Source organism: Hetaerina americana, unplaced genomic scaffold, assembly GCF_022747635.1.
Source record: "Hetaerina americana unplaced genomic scaffold, ioHetAmer1.1.p SCAF_2, whole genome shotgun sequence".
In the NCBI taxonomy this organism is placed as follows: domain Eukaryota; kingdom Metazoa; phylum Arthropoda; class Insecta; order Odonata; family Calopterygidae; genus Hetaerina; species Hetaerina americana.
In genome coordinates, this window is record NW_027286763.1 from 82061311 (window position 1) to 82083720 (window position 22410).

Genomic DNA, 22410 nt, shown 5'->3' on the forward strand with positions numbered 1-22410 from the left:
ATCGGTGTTAGGGCAAAGAATGAGAGAAATTTTTATGATGACAGAGGGCAAGCATTCAAATTGTGATTGAGAGGTCCCTACTATAGCCTGTGCAGTGCTAGCTTATTATATTGAGACCATTGAAATATCGTAACCTACGTACTATTACCGTTTTGTAAAAATGTTAGAAGATAATAATTAAGAAAATATTACTTTTCTCATAATTATAAACTTCTTTATGAATTACCTATATATAGGGTGGAATGACGGGTATCATATTTTGATTACTGTTCCCTTAACAGTAATTTGGTACTTAGTAAGGTAATGAAATTTGAATCAATCAGTCATCTGTATTTAGCCGAAAAATATTGCAGAGACCCATTTTATTTTTTTGAGTCGAGATTTCAGCATTTTACCACCAATTGCAATGGTTGACTAAAGGCTTTATTAAATTACCAATATATTATGGTATTATGCAGTTTTTGAAGAAGCACCTCTCTTCTCTTTCATTTAGCTATTCATCTTTTTATCAACTTTCTGATATTCTGAAAAATCTTTACTAGAGGAAAGTAAAAATTGGTTTTATGAACAGTGTGCTTGTTCATATACTGCAACCTATCCGTATAAACTTCATATCAGTATTTCTCAATCGTTGGTTAATAATAGACCACTCTTTTATGTCACAGCAACATCAGAATATAACATAATGTATTGTAGTGTCTACCCTTCTAACATATTTAATTTCAACTGAAATTTAGCTTCTACGTAAAAATTTGATGAGTTCTTACTATGTATTTAATCCCAAATGTCAATTTTATAAAAACTTGGGAAAATAAAAAAAGAAAATTACACTTTTTAATTGAATAAAGTATGTGTTGGGACTGCAGCACCATCATAGGCATATATTTTACCTTAAGGTTCAGTACCAGATGCCCACCAACAAAGATATTGTCTAGCACACTCACTTATTGTGCCACAAAAGTCTGTCATTAAACTGAGAGTAAGTTCAAACACAAGAAGACAGGCCAGTCTACACTTTGTGGAATAATTCCATTATGAAGTGAAAACAAACTTTATATTCTTTGTGCATGGAATATTATAAATTTTGTTATATTTGTCATGGCAAAAATCCATTCTCTAATGGTGGGGCAAACTGACAGTGAGCTCAGAGCTCAGTGAGGGTGATAAAAGATGTCTAGGTCTGCCATTGAGCAAGGAAGCAGTGCAGGGATGAATTATTGCATTTGATTGGCAATGCTATGGAGCAGTCATCAATAAAAATAACACTACATAGCAAAATTCTACAATATCAGTCCCATTCAGTTACAAAATGCCTGTTATACTGGTTTTTAAAAACTCTTGTGGCAAAAATTGCTCATACTTCATTTAAAGAAATTGTTACCATTAGATAACTGAAAGTGACTTGTTTATTTGTAATTTGCCTTCTAGATCAAGATTTACGTACGAAGAACTTGGCTTCATTATTTGAACGACTTCACTCCCAGTTTCCAGGTGATGTCGGATGCTTTGTGATTTATTTTCTTAACTACATAGAGCTTCTTCCTGGAGAAGCAGTTTTCCTGGGACCAAATGTACCCCATGCATATATTTTTGGAGGTTAGTTTCAGTCATTTTATTTCCATTATTTATATAATTATGGTAAATTGGAAAAATATGTATTGTATTGCCCATTTAGAGCTGGGAAATTAATTGAGAAAAAGAAGTTTGATGGAAGACATGGTGCAAAAATATGTCGAGTTTACAAAAGAAAGGTGAAATATGTGAACTTTATGTGAAGTTGAAAGCACTGTCAAGAAGTAATAAGGGAAAATCTTTGCACACTGTCAAGCAAGCATTAGGAAAATTATTAATTGAACTAGGACAGATTCAAAAGAAATGGAAAGAATTGGAATTATATGATAAAAATATTAAGCTAGAAAACTTATTAGTAGAAAGAGAATATGATGTAGATGGTGGTGGCTTATGACTAGGCATACTTGATTGCAAGAGAGGAAGGACCTTAAGGTTATTGAAATCAGATATGGCTGTGGGGATAGATAACATACCCACAGAACTAATTAAGGGTTTAGGAAAATATAGGAGGAAGAGTTTTTATGGGCTAATTTGTAGCATTAATGAGAGAGGAATTTGGCTGGAAGATTTCATCAGATGACTGTTAGTCCCCACCCCCAAAAAAAGTGTTTTTTTGGTACTGCATGGTAACATGGTCATAAAGCCGGATGATAGGCATGGATTGGAGGCTTTTGAAATGTGGATATGGAGAAGGTGAAGTGGCCGAAAGGATAACAAATAAGGAAGTGCTAGACATGGTGGGGGAGGAGAAAGGATTGTTTTGAGAAATACAAAGGAAGCATAAAAGATGGATGCAGAGCATTTTGATTGGCAGTTGGATTTCAATGCAACAATTCCAAAGCGTAAAAATCATTCGCCTTGACCAATGATTTTTACACTCTGAAATTGTTGCATTGAAATGCATATTAATTATTATTATTATTACTTTTTATTTGCCCAGAGATCACAATACAAAAATACCAGGTGGGTGGAGTATGTACATGATATAAGGCACGTCAAATGAGGAGCAAAGACATAGGCTCAGTTAAGATACATAAAAGAATAGATGCTCATAGTTACATAAGTGTTTGGTACAAACCCATGAACATCGGCTGTAACATGCACATACAATATCAAATTCAGAAAAATCATTGATCACAAACATGAAACAGACCATGACCATTGCTAGAACTAAAAGTATGAACTTACTGGTTGGGAATATTGTTGAGATATTCATCAACCGAGTAATACATATGGCGCTGTAGATATCTTTTTAATTTATGCCTGAATGCAGCAGTTCCCTGTGTATCCTTGATACTTTTGGGTAGTTTGTTAAATAATCTGATGCCCATTTCATTGGGTCCTAATTTCAATGCTTTAGTTCTTATATTTCCATAATGGAAGTCATTCCTGCCTCTGGTGTAATGATGATGATAGGCAGAGTTAAGAGAATGGTTGCCGATGTTATTTTTTATATATAGAATTAAAAACATAATGTAGATGCATGGGAGTGGTAGCAAATTTAATTCACGGAAAATAGGCCTTGATGGAGCATTGTGAGGTTTCCTGGTGATGATTCTAATAGCTTTCTTTTGCATTTTAAAGATGGTTTGAGAAATAGCAGCTGATCCCCATAATATTATACTGTAGGTTATATTTGAATAAATTTCCCCATAGTACAAATTGAGTAGTACAGTTTTACTTGTAGTTTCATACAGGTGTCTTAATAAGTAGCAAGTTGAACTGAGCTTGTGTTGAAGGGCTTTTACATGAGTATCCCAAGAAATATTTGCACATAGAGAAATACCTAGGAATTTGCATTCTGTCACACGCTCAATTGATAGGTCATTGATTTTTACCAGCAGATCATCTGACACGTTCTTATTGCGTGTAAAGTTTACTATTTTACTTTTATTTACATTTAAGTCTAGAAGGTTGTCTGTACACCACTTGTTTATTGCAAGTGTGACAGACTTAGATTTATCCACAAGGCTGGGATATGTTTGTGTTGATATTATTACATTAGTGTCGTCAGCGTACAACACTGGTATTATTCCATCATTATTTGGTAAGCAGTTAGGTAGGTCATTGATGTAAATCAGAAAGAGGAGTGGCCCAAGGGTTGAGCCTTGTGGAACACCTTTGTTAACTTGGTATGCTTCGGATGAATATTTTGACCCATCAACTGATAACACTACTTTTTGAGTGCGATTATGAATATAGGACTTCAACCAGTTTAAAGGACTTCCTCTAATTCCTATTCTATTGAGTTTAATTAGTAGTCTATTGTGGTTTACATTATCAAAAGCCTTTGACAAGTCAAAAAACATTCCAAGAGTTTTGCGTTTAGCATCTAATGAATTAAGTATGCTGTCGATTGCCTGACATATGGCAGTTGTGGTAGACCTTTCAGATCTAAATCCATGCTGAGAATTTGAAAGTAGGAAGTTTTTTTCGAGATAAGATGCTATTTGCATATACATGGCTTTTTCGAATATTTTAGCAAATGTATTTTGGACGGCTATTGGTCTGTAGTTATTCAAATCATTTACACAGCCATGGTTTTTATAAATGGGCACTACTTTTGATTCTTTTAATTGGGATGGGAAAATCCCTTGTATCAAAGATTCATTAATTAAAAATAAAAGGGGTGCTTTTATGGCTTCAAAACAATGATGAACAACTTTACCAGGAATTTCATCTGGGCCAGTACTGGATTTGTTTCTGAGTGAGGAGACAATAGTTTTTAGATTAAAAATTAGATGAATGATTCCGTTAAAAGTCACTGTTGCGGCATCTCCCGCAGTTTCTTTGGAATTTGGCAGTTGGAGACAGTAATAGAGGTGAGAACATTAGGCAAATGAAATCAAGTAGGCATGTGGGATGGAATGAAGAAAAGTAGAATGTGTGCGGAATTGAAGAACAGTGTACTGTAGTGTTGGATGTTAGGTTGTGTTTTTTAGGAGGCAAAGGAAATTATCATTGTCTTGTCTATGCAAACACCTTAAATGGTAAAAAACCAATGAAAATAATTTCTCTATCTCAAATCAGCAACTGAATTACCACCTCCATTTTATCTCCTGTTACTAATCCTACCCTACCTATAAACAGAATATGAATGCCTCCACCAGATTAATATCAGATTTTATCTTCTGATGTTTTTTTTTCTTTGTATTCTTTGAGAGTAATAATAGCCTTGAATGTATAGTTAAAAATTTTTTTAAATTGGAAACAATGTGTGGTTGGATGCTGTTTGGTACTCCTGGAGTTGTAGATATGGGTGGACGGGTAAGAATTCAGCCCCAAGTTAATGAGTTTACCCTCTGCCATAATTTTTTTTAATTAATTATGATATGACATTTTATAATTCCCTTTTTGTTATTGTACCATAAATTTCTTTGTACACATATTTAATCTGTTTTATGCAGCAGACCCTTATGCCCTATATAAAATTGCACCTCAAATGTGAAACCTAATATATATTTGTTTATTGATGACCACAGAACAAAATATGTAAAATCAAGGGAATTGTTGCATGGAGGTTGTGGGAAAAAAATTTTTAATGTATTTTTATTTTTTATAACTTAATTATGCATAGAAATGTCTGCCAATGTCATCCAATGTTTTATACAATCAGATGCAAGAAATGGAAATAAAAATGGCCTCATGTTGAAAATTTTAAATTGAAACTTTTCTTAGAGGAAGGTTTATTATATCTGCATATACTTCTTTGTATTAATCATTTTCATTTAAATGTTGAAAAAATCAGCGTATTGTATGCAGCCTTAAAGCAAAAATAACAAATTAAAACTGCTAATTTACTGGGAATTTATATTGATACAAAACTTAACTGGGAGAGCCACATCAGTCAGAGCTGTAAAAAGCTGTGTAAAGTTGTTTTTAATGTTAAGAAAGATCAAATTTCTCATTCCAAATGAATATTGTTTACAATTTTACCTTGCCTTCTTTCAATGTCTCTTGAAAAATGGTGTTGATTTATTTGGTAATTTCCTTCATGTTAAACAAATGTTGAAACTACAAAAGAGAATTTTTCATTCCATTGCAAGCCTCTTTTTATTAGGTATGGAGTCATGTGTGCATTTAATTTATGTCTTTAAGGCTCTGGTTCATGTAAAAGTTAATCTAGAAACTTACCCATTAAGATCTGATATCCCTGGTATGCCATTAGGAATAGTTCAAACTTGAATACTAGATATTGTAGATGGAACTTAACTTACAACTCATTTTATTTATTTATGCATCATTAATTCAAAAATAGCCATTTTTCGGTCTTTTCATTAGATTTTTAAATTTGAAAATAACAACAAAGACAATTAAAAAACCCAAGCCATAGGTGGAGAAAAACCCACCTTGGTGGGAATCAAACCTGCGGCCTCTGGGTTGGCAGACAGAGACAGTATCCCACTACCACTGGGGTTTGCAAAATTTTGAAAATTCGTCCGTATAACTGATTGCCCACTCAGCTGAAATAGATTTTATCCCAAGTTTCTAGAATGGGGTGTGAACCTGGTTACTTCCAAAGCTGCTTGATTTAATTGTTGATTTTTTTTATTTTAACCTTCATCAGATTAAAGAATTTTTTTGTGTTTATATGGTGTACTTTTTATCTTTGCAACATTTAATATGGTTGTATCTATTATCAACATGAATAAAGTATATTATTAAAATGAAATTCCATAAAACTATGATCAGCACTAAACAGATATGGTGTTATTTTCAAATGATTTTCAAAAAACTGCTTCCATCAAGAAAACAAAAGCATAATATTTCACTCAGTTCACATTACCTCACTCGCAGATGACTTCTCTGATGATCTGTTTCTGGATTGATGAAAATTTCCCATTAATAACCAATTTATTCTGTCCCTGCACGACACCTTTCAAATCTACTACTTTTTATCATGAGTGCTTCACTGTAAAACAAAAATTCTATTACTTGTTTATTTCATTATATTTTTTAGACTGTATTGAATGCATGGCATGTTCGGATAATGTCGTAAGAGCTGGATTAACTCCCAAGTTTCGGGATGTCGAAACACTCTGTGAGATGCTCATCTATAGTTGTGGAGGCTCAGTGAAATTCACTGATGTAAGACAGTTAGATGAGCACACAAGTGTGTTTGCACCACCCATTGAAGACTTTGCAGTGGCCAAGATAGAGGTGAGTGTGCCAATTCATATACGTGTTGTCCATTTAATGATCTTCCTTAAAAGTTGGTATTTTTGCAAAATAAAATGTTATATTTAATGATATAATTTAAACATTTTAGCACCATCTGTACTATCCAATTATTGTTTCCCTCACATTCACTAGCCCTCAGAATGCCACATTCTCCTTTAAGGTGAGAGCAAATATATAGCTTTACTATGCAACACAAATCATCAACTATCTAGACTGCATTATTTTAATCGGAACATCATTTATGGATAACCAAAATATGTGGAAAACATGCTCGAGATATAAATCGATGTCTCAGCAATCCTTCGTCAATATTCGTTCTTTGCCATTCATTTGTTTGTTCCTGGCTATGTGATTGGTTTAGCTCTCTGAGGAATATATACTGCTGTTCAATAGATGGTAGTTCTGTTCTGGAACACTTCAATTCCACCTTTATGAAAATTACTGAAAAGCAAAAAAAAAAATGTTACTTTCCATCACTGATAAACTTTAATTAATCAAGTGGAATGAAAAATGACTCTCCGTTTATATCCATTTAAATCATGAGCATGCTTTCCATGTACTTTGGTTATCCATAGTTTCCAATTATTGGTGTTTCACCTAGCATCCACTAGCACAGAGAATCAAGAATCTGCATTGTGTAGTCACAAATGATCCATTGCATTAATGCCAAAGTGGTGGTTCAGGAAGTTAGATCTGTAATGAAACACGGCAACTCAGACTGGCAAGCTCATTTTAGTAAAGCAGCCATTATCCTAATCTGGGATCTCAAAGACTAGCAAACACACATGCTAATTAGATATTAACAAAGAGTTTCATTATCTAGGGAGGTAAAACTTTTAATTCAAAATACCAAATTCATGAAAAGGACAAAACTTCATCTTCCTCTGCAGTAATATTCACTTGGTGACTGTATTAAGTTGTTCTCTCAAAACCCAGTGTTCTTAACCTTTTGGAAATTGTATTAAAAATTATTGGCTACCCCGAAGACTTAGCCTGTGGGCATTGACTCATAAAATTCAGCACTTCCTATGGAAATTTAAATTATGGGTTTTTCTGCTTAAAGTTTAAAGAGGATGCATAGTGAGAGTAGGTGTCATTACAAAGTCACCTTCCAAATATCCTTTTTGATCAATGATCTCCTTAAATTTTTCACATCCTCATAAGTTCCTAGCATGTTATATTTAATATTTTTATTGTTGACCATCACTGTTACTCGTAAATACTTTTCCATTACAGATGAAAAAAAGTTCCAAGTACAAGTTGAAGCCCAAGGAAAGTGCATCCATATGCATTGTCATTCAGGGTCGATTCATAGCTGATTCAGTAGTCTACAAAAGAGGTTCTATTTTGTTCCTTGAAGCTAATAAGTCATTAGATATGGAAGTGACTGATGAAAAAGGTCTCCTGATGTTCCAGGCGTTTAGCAATGCATGAAAACAAGTCCGTTTTTTAACAAAGGAACATTAGGCTGTTGTTAAGTACGTATTCAAGGTTGTCCTTTACAATTCTTGGTTTTGATGGACTTTTGTGTTTTTGAATAGTAAAAAGTATCTCCATAACTCATTATTTTATCGGAAATGTGCAAATATGTGTAAAAATTCAGCTCAGTATCAAAAAATTTATATTTATTGTTCACCTAGTACAGGATTTTTTTTTATTTTGCATCCATAATGTACAATCATTAATTCATTATTGACAAATATTCAAAATATATGTCAAAAGTCTTGCTCATTTAAATGGAACCAATATGAAGATTAGTTCTGTAAAATAAAAAGCACACTACAGCATTTTAACATGAAGTATGGAGGAATTTGTTTTGGGGTCAAGTGGATATTTTCTTTGTTTTAGAATTTCCTTTTAAATACAATTTAAGAGGAAATCCTCAAAAACTCTTTATTTGTATATCGGTGATGGAAGAAGTTCTAACATAGTCTCCATTCATGTAAAGCAGTAATAATTGCTCCTGGAATGGACACCCAACTTAAAAATGCCATCATATGCTTTGCTTTTACTGGTACTTCATACCAGATTTATTACTGGACTTTTCAAAGCCTTCTGATATCTTTTGGTACAAAATCACTAGAACTCTTTTCTCCTGGAATAATGTCCACCTGTCTTGCATATCTGTAAATGCTCAAAAGTGTCCAGTTTCCTATTATACTTTATATTGTTTCTTGCTGATAGCCTTTCATGATATATCTTGTTAGATAAAGGTAGTTGGAAGTATTAGATCATGGTGTCATTGGATTATTGAGTTTATTTTGTTTTGAATAGATGATTTTTTCCTCTAATTATATTCACTTTTAATTTTCCCAGAGATTCTGTTTTCTATTTTGCAGTTTTGTTGCTTTTTGGTCGTTCAAATATGCATCAAAATAATTTTGTTGTTTAACTGATTGTAAATCTATTTATAATATGGATAATAAGTTATACAGGCACTTTTTAATGTTTTTTTTATTTTATACTTTAGAATGTTGTTGGTATAAAAGTGAAAATAAAATATATTAATATTTTTCATTGTTGCAATTAAGATGTTTTCAATTTTGCTGCAGTATTCATTGATTTTGATTTAAGTGAGGACTTCCCAAGCACTGTGAACACCCTTCTAAAAGTATGATTGCTTGGAGTTAGAAGGGAGCCTCCCAGTTTTATTTGGAGACCTACTAAACAATGCATTGATAGATTGTCTAAATTAAAACGCCTCACATTTCCTTGACTCCTTAGACCCAATATGATTAGACCTCCAAAATTTCACAAATGCCTCTGAGCTATGTCCATTCATTTTTGCAACTCTTTTTCTCTTCATCAAATGCTAAAAGATAAAATTAGAAAAAGAGCTTGTATAATTAATTATGAAAATACAAATTTGGGGTGAAGCACATGAAACAGGCTATCTGTAAGTACATCAGAGTGGCCACTCTGTTGGGAAAATTAGGACAAATCAGGAATTACTCATTTTCTTCAAAGGTATGGGGGAAAGGACTGAGATTCAGGAAAAAGTCAGGATTTTGACATTTGAATTGGGAGTTTGATACGTGAAAAATGTTCCATTAAGTTCTAAGGTCAGTTTTTATTTGCTATAAGTCTTGGCTCACATGGGCCATGGCATAAACTGAGCTATAATTGGGCTACTTTGGTGACTCTAGTGGCAATGCAGGCAATGAGTAATGATCCACAAAAAATTATGAGACACCAGACTCAAGTAACTGAGCCAGGAAATGTTTTGAACGGAAATGCATGAAATGAGTTGAGTATCCTAGTCATCATCCACCAACCTTGAGGTGGTATTATATTTATTTCATAAATTAAGCATTTCTATTCCATTGAGGTGTGTAACAGCAAAATTATTTTTTTAAATATTTTCCTAGCATTCCTTTCAAAATACTTGGTGCTACACTTAACTTCATATTCATGGACTAATATGGTATGTATAGGTAATTTTGTGTCACATTTACTGTGTTTAAGCCTGAGACACCTTGACTCCAGGCTGTTTTTAAAATATAAAATCCTCATAGTTTGCTCATACAGAGCCTTCCAATGGCCAATAATTCTCAGTACTTATCATGGTTCAACTCAATCAATTAGAATGTGATGCATCAAGTTTTACACTGTATTTATTGTTTTTACTGCAAGATTTTCTTAATTGGCCTGCAGCTTAAGAAGTGGGCCTCCAATGTTCCTGAAGGTTTCCAATGAAACTACATTCAAAACACAAAGGCTGTCCAGAAAGTAACTTATGTAGCAAGCGAAGTATTGAGGGAGGCGAAAGTTTACTTTATTGAAACACCCACTAGGACAGTAAACCTCAAGCTGCAGTGTTTGGAAGGCTGTGCCACTTCTTTGTTTACAGTAGCGAGTGAAAATGAACAATGCAATTGGAAATCCCACTAAATGTAAAATCCATTTAGTGATAAGGTTTATACTGGCAATAAACTTCAAAGCTGCTGACATCATCAGAAAATTTGTGCTGTGCACCGACTAAGTAATGAGTGACAGTGTTGTGTGTCAGCGATGTTGTTGGCTAAAAAGTGAACGGACAAATGTCCATGATATACAATGGCCATCTGTCACAAAACTAGGCCGACCACTGCGATCCTTGTCGTGAATATTATTGCGGCCATTTTTAAACTGAATGCACCTCTGCCTCACTCTGCCTTCACTCATTATTCTGTCTCTCTGCACTTCACAAAGTTGCCTATGAATTTCAATTGACTTGTGGTTTTTTTCCAGCCTAATAAACAAATGGCACTTCACAACTGGTGGGATTTCCTATTGCAGTGCACATTTTGACAGTTTGCAGGGAGCAAAGTAGAAGAAACACAGTCTGCACACCACCACAGCAGGATGCATACTGAGTGTAGGGATTTTTAGACACCAAGATAGTGGCTCTAGCCTTACCCACCACCACACTAGGTTGACACATAGGTTACTTTCTTGATAGCCGTCACAATTTCTAATATTTACACCAAACCAAGAGGCATTAGCTATGAGTAGGTCCTATAAGGAGTCATAAAAAATTAATTGTAGTTGTCACTTGAGAACATTAAGGATCACTTGAGCACCAAATATGTTTGAACTACAACTGGAATTTGAAATTTCTCCTAAAAGGTAAAGTATAGTGGTACTTATTTTTAGTATGTTAGGGCATGGTTGGCTCCCTCTCCCTCATGACCTATGGATCCTCTACATCTTCACTCATCGTGGTCTTACATTTTGTATTCATTTCTCTTTGTTTCTTTTGAAACTCCTCACACCTACCCTTTCCCCTTCACTTGGCATTCAAACCCTCCACTACATTCTGAGATTATACACTTTTAATGGATCCACCAAATTTTCTTAAAAAACTTAACAGGTATGATGCCTAATCACTAAGGAATAAGTCATCAAAGCTTGATATTTCTCCATTAACTTCCCCTGAACCAACTTCAGTCTAGTATTTATGGTAGTATTTCATGATATAGAGAATGGTCCTTCACATGGCTGAGGGATATTGAATGTAGTCCACAAAATATTATTTCATTGCCATTTTTTGTCAAAAAAACTTCATAAAAAAAGTAACCATTTATATGCACATAAATGTACATCGCCACGTGTTTCAAAATTAAATAGACTTGGAAGAAGACAAAAAAGCCAATTCAACTGAATTTATAAAAATAATAGCTTTACAAAAATAAATTTCATTTTTAAACTACATCTGAATAATATGCATAAGTATTCTCAGCAGTGAGCTTTCTACTTGTAAAAATACAGAAGGCCACACACTTAAGACATGTCCTAGACATTTGGAATCAGTGGACAATAAATGATTTTCTTAAGGCCTCTTTTTAGGCTGACTATATTAAATAATATTTCCTTATGCCCTAAAGGGTTTTTTAAACCACTATAAAAAGGAGAGGAATATTGAAAAAGGTAAATCACCGCAGGAATCTCAATATTTATATCACTTTTACCTGTTACAGAGGTGAAAATAACCCTGTTAGGCATAAGGAATTAATATTTTTAATGTAAACAAGTTAGAGGAACGACATTTGAAATAAAAGGAGCATAAAAATATGTCATTGGAAAAAATACATTATGTAACTAACCTTGCTTTGAATACGTTGTTATGACGTAACACTGTGTATGTAATGTCAATGAATGAATTCAATGTATGCCCAACTTTTGCTGGTAAATGTTGAAACATCTAATTAATCAATTTATTAAGCTCTCTCGATTGTTTTTTTTGTCTTTTTTATTGAATATGATTTATTTTATTTTGAAATCGAAATTGCATAAACATATGTGCAAGGCAGTAAGTAAGATATAGTATACTGTTTGACGCTAACAAAAATTTTAGAAGAAATTATCTGTAACTATGTCTTTATAAGTGTATACATATGATAAGCCCGAAAAACGAGGCAGAACTAGATTGCTCAAGTGAATTTATCTGTCAAATTTGGTCCGCGTATTTCCCTTTCAAGGAAACCATAAACACTGAGCTCTCGAGCTTAAATATTTTGTTCGCGAACGCGTAAAGGTAAGCCGGGCAATATTTGACGGCGTCTAAAGACAGGTAAGCTGGTGCTTGCAAATGATGTTCCAACTTCATTGAAATATAAAGCAGTGTTGACTTAGCGATTGACGGTCAAAAATCTCTGTGCTACTTATCTTCCCAAATACGAAGTCCTCGAGACCACATAATGATTTTATGTTTACGACTCAGACAAGCTTTCAAAATTTCCGGACAACAGTTGCGCAGAGATGTAGCGCCCTTTTTCGAATGGTGTTTGAGGACGCGTCGTCTACATTTTCAGATCTTTATGATTATTTACCCAAAGTTATTTATCCTCATAATTCGAGGTGATTCATAAACACCTAAATGAGCCTACTTACTTCAATGAAATACGGAAAATGAATGCCGTGTTTTTTTCTATCCTATATTTTTCCTATGTCCATTTTGTAGACATCTACGCACATGGAGAGAAACTGATATTATAAAATAGCTTCATAGAAAGATAATTTTATCTGTAATTATGAGCTAATAGATACCGCAATGTAATAATGCTTCAGAATATCTGAATGTTTGTCGGTCAACAATGCCAACACGTGTACGCAATTGAAATTCGCACAAATATTATAACGTTAATGTTTGCTCAATTACTTGTATACTTTAAGTTCGCCCTTATCTACGATGCTTCCAACCTCCGAGTTCTTATATCATTATTATCAAATACAACTTTGCGTGATCTTGCGCGCGCGCGGAATAAACAAACTAGGCTGCGAATCATTTGAGGTTACAAAATTGATTCCTTTAAGCACAAGAATGAGCACTCTTTTATCACGCCTGTTTAAATCTTTGAAAAGAAAATCCTGTCTCAGGAGCTTATTCAGATAAAGAGAGATAGATATGTGGACAAGAATAACATCCCCGAATTTCTCGCAGTCAGTTCATCGTCATCGACTACCGTGTAAAACTAATTTTTTATCGTATTGCAAAATGTATCGCTCTTACTCGTGGAATTTAGTTCGACGGTTTTCCAGTATGGTTACGCAAGAATTTCCTAGAATTGGTGTCTTAGGAGTGCCATTTGAAAAAGGCCAAGTAAGTTTCGTTGTGTCTTTCAATATCGGCTGCTTACAACAATTAATTTTCCTACTAACCGGTAGATAAACCGACCAAACCTTTCTGCTTTCTTTCCTGCTTCAACTTTGTGAGAGACATCTAAATTGTAAATAGATTTCTTTCTCAAATTTAATACCAGATGTTAGAATATTTATGTCTCTCGAGAATTTTCAAAATATGTATTTCTATACCTACATTAGGTGCAATTGTGGTAAGCTCATTGAAATGTCAAGCCACTTCATAAAACCCTTAAAATATAATGAACATTTAAATTATAGAAAATATGTGTCTACTGTAATCATGCAGCATTAGACAACTGTGTATATTAATCTTTAGAGTGGGTTATGAAGGTTATAACCGCTACCTAACAAACAATCTTTACATAGAAGGATAAAATTATATTACTTGTCCAAGAATTGGCCATCTAGTCATCTCGGCTGTTAATTCATTTGTCAATTATAGTTAAAGTTCTATCCATGTAATCTTAAAACATGTATGACATCCTGCAAGATTCTTAGGCAGAAAACAGGCCTCATTCTTTTTTATGCCGATGCAAAAAGGAATAAATTGTATGTTTTTTGGGGAAGTGGGTGTACCAAAATGTATTTATATGGAAATTAAATGTATCTATACAAGCCTTGAATCTATGAACTCTAACCTCCATTACATATCTTACCAATTCCTCTAAAAAAACCTTTTTAGGTAACAAATGATTAAGATATTAGATCATATATTAAATATCAAGAAATTATCATGTACCAATTATAAGACTAACAAACAGTATGGGACTTGCCCTACGTATTGTTCAGTCATTTTAATAAAGTTATGGAAAATGGTCCACTCTATGATTAACCAGCGTTTCACTCTCTTTCCACCAAATAATGGTAACATTCAAGTTCAATTTTAGTATATTTTTATTCCAATTCATTTTAAAAAATAAAATCAAATGAGAAAAACTATTTGGGTCTTTCATGGCTCAAAGAAGAATTATCACAATAATTCTCATTATGTGCAGGTGGATGTGTCTATTTTTTATATGCATTCTTGCATTTATTCCATACATAAAATACAGGAAACCTTCTATTCCTTTAGCACTCTTCTCCTGAAAGAATATTGGATTATCAACATGAACTTTTTAAATACATGCATTGCATCCTTCATTTATGATATATCAGGTAGCCTGATCATTTGACTTTATTATTATTTTTCCAGCCTAGACCAGGGGTTCATGAAGGGCCAGATTCCATTAGGAGCAGTGGAATAATCGAGGATCTTAGAGATATGGGTGAGCAATATATGGGTTGTTACCAAACAGCTACTTCCATTTCATAGCTATATAATTACCTACATATGCAATGGTAGAGTAGTTCAAAGATAGGGCTTAAAATAATTCTGTATGCAATGAAATGTAGGATGAAAAAGAAAACTTGACCAAAAAAACAGATTACAAAGAAATTACATGAATAATGAATACAACTTTCTTAGCAATTGAAATACATACACGCCATAAGATTTAATGACTTTGGCCACACACATACTGCTCTGAAAATTGAAACTTGACAGAAAAATTTCTCACATGCTCAGAGCATTTCTATTTATTTCCACCCTTTGAATATTGTCAATATATATTGCTGGCAGACTAGGCTTGCCTTTTGAAATGGTTGCTGTGCAATTCATTGAGTCACATACACCAGCTGCTGTGGTTGGTGTTAATTTCAAGTTAGCCTCATCATCTAGAGCAGAAGAGATACAAAGTAGAGGCGACAGAACTCTTGAATGCTGGTGATTTTGTTTTAATATGGTTTTCGACCAATAAAAGAGAGGATGCTTTTGGGTTAAGTGATATCCATGTAAGAGAGTGATACCACAGAAGTTTCTTGCATAAGGGAACACAAAAATATAAAAAACACTCACTTTGTCCTCCCGGACATTGAAGATGCTACTGTTTTATTAATGAATCAAATTGCTTTGAAACTAAAATGATTGGCATACATTTGAAAAGGATAGCTGGTTTTCTATGATGTGTAGCGAGTTTAGTGAGACATTTTTAAAAATTTACATTAAAGTGCCAAAAACATTGTTTGGGATCTATTTTTTATGATCTCTCCTTATGTGAAGGACAAATGATGGAGAAATTAATGTTGCATTACATTAGCCATCATTTGAAAAAAATGTTATGAGGAAAAATATTCTGTGGTCTAAGTCATTGTGTAGAGTAGGGTCCTTTTGACCACTGAGCTTTATTGTTTAAAAAATATTCTGTTTCTTCATGAAAAACTTTTGGGTAATATTTGCATTACTTAGGTTTGCTTATATTTGGTATTCCCCGCATGCGGAACCCATTTACTTGTGGTAGTGAAATCACTGTTCAAAACGCCCAGTCACCTCATTTTACTATGTTTCTAATGTATGGGGAGGTAAGTATGGTGGGTGGGAAGATATTCTGGATAATGTGGAAAACTTATTGAAATCTATTACTATGGTATGAAAATATGGATTTCTGTCTTTTGAAATGGTACATATAAACACATGTACCTACTTCATTATGAATATCATTAATTGGCCGCATATACATGGCCCTAATTCTCACAAAATAGGAGAGAGAAGATTAATATTGGTAACATATTAGTATACCAAATGAAAGTGTTATGTAACATGTCCTTTCACAATACATGTTCTGCTTACTTCTCAGGTTTTTTTAACCAACTCTGTTTGTGATCTTGAAAGGGAGTAATTAGTACATAGCAGTCATATAGCCATTCACAACTCTGGGTTAGGTATTGACAGGATATTTTGGATTTTAGTCACTTATAATTGGATAATGGCACTATTATTATGGTATATTATTGGACCATACTAAATATAATAGCATTAAATAAATAGAAAAACGAAAGAGTCAAATTATACATTGAATCCTTAAATTACTGATGTATTTTGGAATAGTATATACATATGAACATATTTTTCTGCTGAAAGAATAGCTTTCTAATTGCTTGCTTAAATGAAATCAAGTATAGCCCAATGTTAGACGACATTCATTAAATTTAATATCATCAATACTGAAGCCATACAAGACTGCACACACAAAAAGAATTGACATAGATTTTGACCCTTCAATTCTGAGACATCTATAAAAGCTAGTGAAAATTTACAATATATGATAGTGGAAGTCTTTATTGAGAATGGAATGCAGTGCATTTTTTGTCATTTATTTTGGTGCTTTTCAGACTTGTATTCTAGGGTATATGTACTTGCATATTTCTTTTATTGTGCTGCTGTAACACTAATTTTTTTACATTCTTGATGTTAAATATAAATGCACAGAAAGCCATTTTTGTATTCCTCATTTTTTTTCTCTTATTAGAAGGCATTTCTTGCATGGCATTTGTTTAAAACTTATTTCCCTTACTTTCTGGGCCCATGCACGTAAGTTTGTCAACCCTGGTGTATTTTATCTCTGCAATCTACAATTCTGGGTTTAGATCTAACTAAACATGGCAACTCAGATTAGCACACCTCTTTTTCCCTTGTCCTCTAAAACCATTGCATTTTCTTGATTAAAAAATCTCTAAGAAAGCTAGTTATGTTCTTAATATTTGTAAATGTCCTACAGACTGAGACTTATAAAGATTCTTTTTTCATTTAGGTTGTGAAGTCAACGATTATGGGAATATTACTTATGAAAATTTACAGATTGAAGACATTAAAAATATGAAAAACCTTGGAGAAATTGCTGCATGCACCAAAGAGGTATGAACATTTTTCAAGCCCCAGGAAAATATTGAAGGAATACAATTGCTGTAACTATACATTGAAGTCCATTAGTAATAATCAACAGATTGGTTCAGAATTTTCTACAAGGTACAATGTAGAAAATTCTGAACCAATGAATTCTTCCTAAGACCCATGCAGTTCCTATTAATTTCATCATATCATTAAATTAGAACTTCGAATTGAGTTAAAAATTTTATCATGCAAGCCCAATATGCTTATTGACAAGAAGATATATTATCTAAACTGAAGTAATTAGAGAAATTCTTGAAGTAACGTAAAGTCATAACATAATTGCCGAAGAAAACACATATTTTTAAAACTAAATAGATTCTTGTAAATGATGGAAAAATTCACAAAGGTTTAGATAGGGAATAAAACACACCCAAGGACAAAGGTGAGAGAATTAAGCTATGTCCATGAAATCAATATGTATTGAAGCAGCTTTGACTGAGAATGCACAATAAAAAACTGTTGGGTGGAAGAATAAGAAACCAACCTATAGCTTAATGAGGCAGTAATAAAGAGTAAGAAATCAAGATAACCAAGCAATATACTGAAAACACATTCTTCAAAATTGTAATGGCAACATTCCAGTCAATGCACTTTAAAAAAAGAATGATAGAAAAATTATAGAACCAGTTCAAAGATAGGCACTTTTGAATAGTTTCAATTAATGCATTAATTGAAACTTTATGTATTCAGAAAATTAAAACAAAAAGATTGTCATTTATTATGAAAAATCATTTTGTACTTCGGATGTAAGAAGGCATTATATAAACAAGTCTTTCATTCACAGAATTCTACCTATTAGAGGTAAGTTTTGCATGGTCCCTTATATCTACTAACCTCCATGTTTTATGAGAATTCCTGTTTGATCTACGTTACCTTTCTTCATTTCTTCTGCCTTCCTTCATGCTGTCTAAAAAGCCTACTCTCTTCCTTCCTCTGCACTGCTTGTCCAACATTCTGCCTTCTATCAAAGGTTTCAGCATCCCACTATCTCTTCCTTCACCCACTTTCTCAGCCTTTTTTTGGATTTACCCGATCAAAAAAGAATTGATAAATAATTTTTTACATGCGAACATATACTAATTACACTAATTTTACTGGATTTTGGGCTTACATAGCTAAACAATTCTGAACTCTTTTTGTCTTGATGTTTTTAAATTTCAAGTTGTTATCATACCATTTCATGCACATTCATTTTATAGGTATCAAAAAAGGTGCAAAGCATCATCAAGGATGGCCGCAAATGCCTCACATTGGGTGGAGACCACTCCATTGTCATTGGCTCAATAGATGGTCATGTAACTGCTTTGGATTCAGATGATGATATTGCTGTCTTATGGGTTGATGCCCATGCAGATTTAAACACTTATGCATCTTCACCAAGTGGTAATATTCATGGCATGCCCATGGCAATACTAACCAGAGAATTGTCCGACTTATGGCCACATCTACCAGGCATGGACTGGCAAAAACCCAGGTCTATTATTTATGTTTTCACAAACGTATTCCAATATACTAATTGCTTATGATCTAGGTTAAACGTGATCTAGTGCCCAACATATTCCAAAAAGTAGAAAATCATATCTAGGTACAATTTTCTCTTCCATCAGGATCTCATTGAGAAATCTGGCATACATTGGACTTCGTTCAGTAGACCATCATGAAAGGTATATTTTGAGTCTTGACCATGATATTGTAATTTTCCAAATTGGTAATAGTTACCTTATGCATTGATCATTCTAATTTTGCATTAATTCTCCAAATAACTATTTTTTCAGGAAAATAATTGAACAGTTTGGAATTTCCGCATTTGGAATGCATGATATTGAAAAATATGGTATAGTTGAAATAACAGAGAGGGCCTTGGAAGCCATTAACCCAAATAAAAGGAGGTCACTTCATGTCAGTTATGACATTGACAGCTTAGATTCCTTAGAAGCTCCCAGCACTGGTACAGCAGGTAAAGTAGTTGAGAAGAGTCCAATACAGAAACCTTATTTTTAACTAATATATGACAGATTTTATCCTCCCCTATAAATACTCATAAACATTCCTCATTATTTTTGATTAACAAGAGAAAGTATGAAATAAAAATATACATCTATGATTTAGTTAGCACATTTCTGCATGCGTGGATATTTTGTGGAAAATGCATATTTTGAAAATCTCCACTTCATGTGAAGTACCTAATCATAATTTGGCAGTGGAGTCCCCAAGTCAGTTTTTCTCTGAAGCCCGCATAGAATTTGTTAGCTCCTTTAAATGAAATTCCTTACATTTATCCTCTTCTCCTTAATCTGTAACCTGAGTGCAATTTTTTGATATAATAGTGGAGGAATCAGGGGTATTTTTACCAGAGGCTCCAAAATTCTGACACAGGTCTTCAAATATTCCTTCACATTTCTCTCCAATGTAATATGGAATAAAAAGCTTAGATGATGAGGAGACGTATTTCAGATTTGGCATTTTCATGGAGCATGATGGAGAGGAAGTCTTTGAGGGTTTTCCACCCGGGCAGGGTTTCAGCAACTGATTTTTCGATGACAAACTCCATCAATGCCCAAGGACGAAGATGTAGTCAGTCATTGAAATGATGACAGCTAAAACCCTGAAAAGACTTCACTAAATCAGGAGGTGTCTTAACCGATGGCATTAAATGAATAGTACCAGCAGTAATTAGAATTGCATTATTTACAAATAAATGAATGATAGCCATGAATGACAGAAGAAAATTTTTAAATTAGATAGGTAATTATGAATAAAGAAGCAATGGAATTCTCACATTTAAATTGCACACCTTAGCTTTCAAAACCACAGTTATCAACTCAAAGGTTGGTTTTAATTAGCGAGAGTAGAGTTCACCCTAGACTAAGCATGTGAAATGCACACATTTGAGGTGTGATAGGGCAGTTCTTTTCCCAGAGTTATCATTTAGCTTCTCCATTAATATCTAGTTGACAAAAACTCATATTTGAGCTTAAGATAGGATTGCCTGAAGGCATTATGTTCCTAGGACCCTCCAGCCATTCAACACTATTCTTTGGCCTTTTACCATGCCACCCAAATCATCACAATATTAGCAAAAACTCTGTGTATGGAACATGGTGTGAAAGACAAATAACAGTTACCATTTATAAAAAATGTATAGAATTGTCAATAAAATATTTTTCATTGCAATTCAATTCATAGGAGAATATTTTACAACATATGATATTTTCCTAAACGCATATGTGTACTTCATATTTGTGAGTCATTGCTTTGTAATCATTAAGAATAGGGTGTAATATAATTTTTTTAAATTTTATTTAACTTAAAGGTTGTGTAAGAAAATGTGAAATCGTATTAATGTACAATTTATATTATCCAAATAATTTTTTAGTTTAAATTAAAAATTTGAAGTTAACACTAAATATTATTATTATTTCAGTTAGAGGTGGGCTGACTCTACGTGAAGGAATTAGTCTGCTTGAGATAATTCACAGTACGAATACATTAAGCGCTTTAGATCTGGTAGAAGTGAACCCCAACATAGGGTCAAAGGAAGATGTTAGGAAAACACTTGAAGCTGCAAAACATTTGATCAAAGCAGCTTTTGGCCATAGCAGAAAAGGCTCAGCTATGCCATGAACACATGTAAAGAATGTCAATGAATTTGTGTTGACCGAGAAAAACTAATGTAGCTCTACTTCAAATCTTAACCCTTATGTGCATTGTTGCATTTATCTCAAACCGCTGGACGTCAATGTGATCATTTATTATTATGTATTAGGAAATTAGAAGTACTTTCACAATAAATTATGTAACAAAATAAGCATTAACTTGATTGCTCTATGAGAAGCATCACTAACGTATGGATTTTTGTCCTTTGTACCCTGCACCATAATTCTTGAGATTTTTTAAACTCTTTTACTTAACCATAAAACTTTTATTATTTTGTTAAGGATGGTTCTCATTCATAAAATGTCACCAGGGCCTTCAGTCATAATTTAGGCAAAAACATCCATAGATTTTTTGAATAATTGAGTTATCATTATACACACACTAATGCTAACTTAACAGTTTCGAGTAAAGTTTTTGAACTAAAACTGTGGGATACTAAAATCTGATCAGAGTTACTCACTCCTCCTCAGGGTGGGATAGAAAAATTCATTAACATAACAATGTTTCTTATGGTTTGCTACCTTAACTAAGAAGTAATTATAATGGAACAATTGATGATTTAGTCTTTGTCCATTGACCTTTTTAACTTTAAGTTCTCTCTGTTCTAGGTAGTTACAAATTAATCTGCTTGGTAAGAGCTAACATTTTCCCCACACATGAAACAAATCCATCTCAAGGGTCAGCTTCTAAGGTTATTATTGTATTTTTCTATCATCTTCCATAAGTCCTAGCATAAAAAAACCACTTACTCCCTCCACCTAAGATTCCTCAGTTACTCCCAAACTAAACCCAAGATATGCCACTCACACCTTACACAGTGATCATTTCGCCTGACTTAACATGCCCATTCTTCTCTCTCCCTTTGATCCAACACATCCTTTTCCTCCCCGCTCCCAATGAACACCTCAACAACATGTATGTCTATATATGCAATACACCTGTATTATCTACCATTAGTCTGGAGTTTATTAAACAAAACTGGTTGTAAATAAATATTACCAAAGAAACCAGAGTAAATTGTTTCTTTCTTGTCATCATTGCAACAATTTCAGTCTGTAAAAATAATTGGCCTTGACATGGATCCCTCGATGTCAGTCCCAGTGCTTTTACAG

The 22410-nt window shown here is 33.5% G+C and overlaps 3 protein-coding genes across 4 annotated transcripts in view; all 3 read left to right on the plus strand.

Annotated features, from left to right (window-relative positions):
* Mpi (mannose phosphate isomerase) overlaps nucleotides 1-9220 on the plus strand; it is a 24572-nt gene extending 15352 nt beyond the window's left edge. The window contains exons 6-8 of one of the 2 annotated variants that reach the window (XM_071585468.1): nucleotides 1429-1596; nucleotides 6533-6732; nucleotides 7990-9220. In XM_071585468.1, the coding sequence (XP_071441569.1) occupies nucleotides 1429-1596; nucleotides 6533-6732; nucleotides 7990-8187 (566 nt within the window). In that variant the 3' untranslated portion in view covers nucleotides 8188-9220. The remainder of the gene's footprint in view (nucleotides 1-1428; nucleotides 1597-6532; nucleotides 6733-7989) is intronic. The other variant, XM_071585469.1, reaches the window with a different exon arrangement.
* The window catches only part of Ak2 (Adenylate kinase 2), a 177488-nt gene that overhangs the window by 101215 nt on the left and 53863 nt on the right, over nucleotides 1-22410 (plus strand). The window lies entirely within an intron of this gene.
* arg (arginase) lies at nucleotides 8196-21566 on the plus strand. Its single transcript, XM_071585470.1, has 7 exons — nucleotides 8196-8231; nucleotides 15068-15140; nucleotides 17502-17605; nucleotides 18841-19115; nucleotides 19249-19305; nucleotides 19417-19598; nucleotides 21066-21566. The coding sequence occupies exons 2-7, from the start codon at nucleotides 15137-15139 to the stop codon at nucleotides 21263-21265; spliced, it is 822 nt and encodes a 273-aa protein (XP_071441571.1). The 5' UTR covers nucleotides 8196-8231; nucleotides 15068-15136; the 3' UTR covers nucleotides 21266-21566.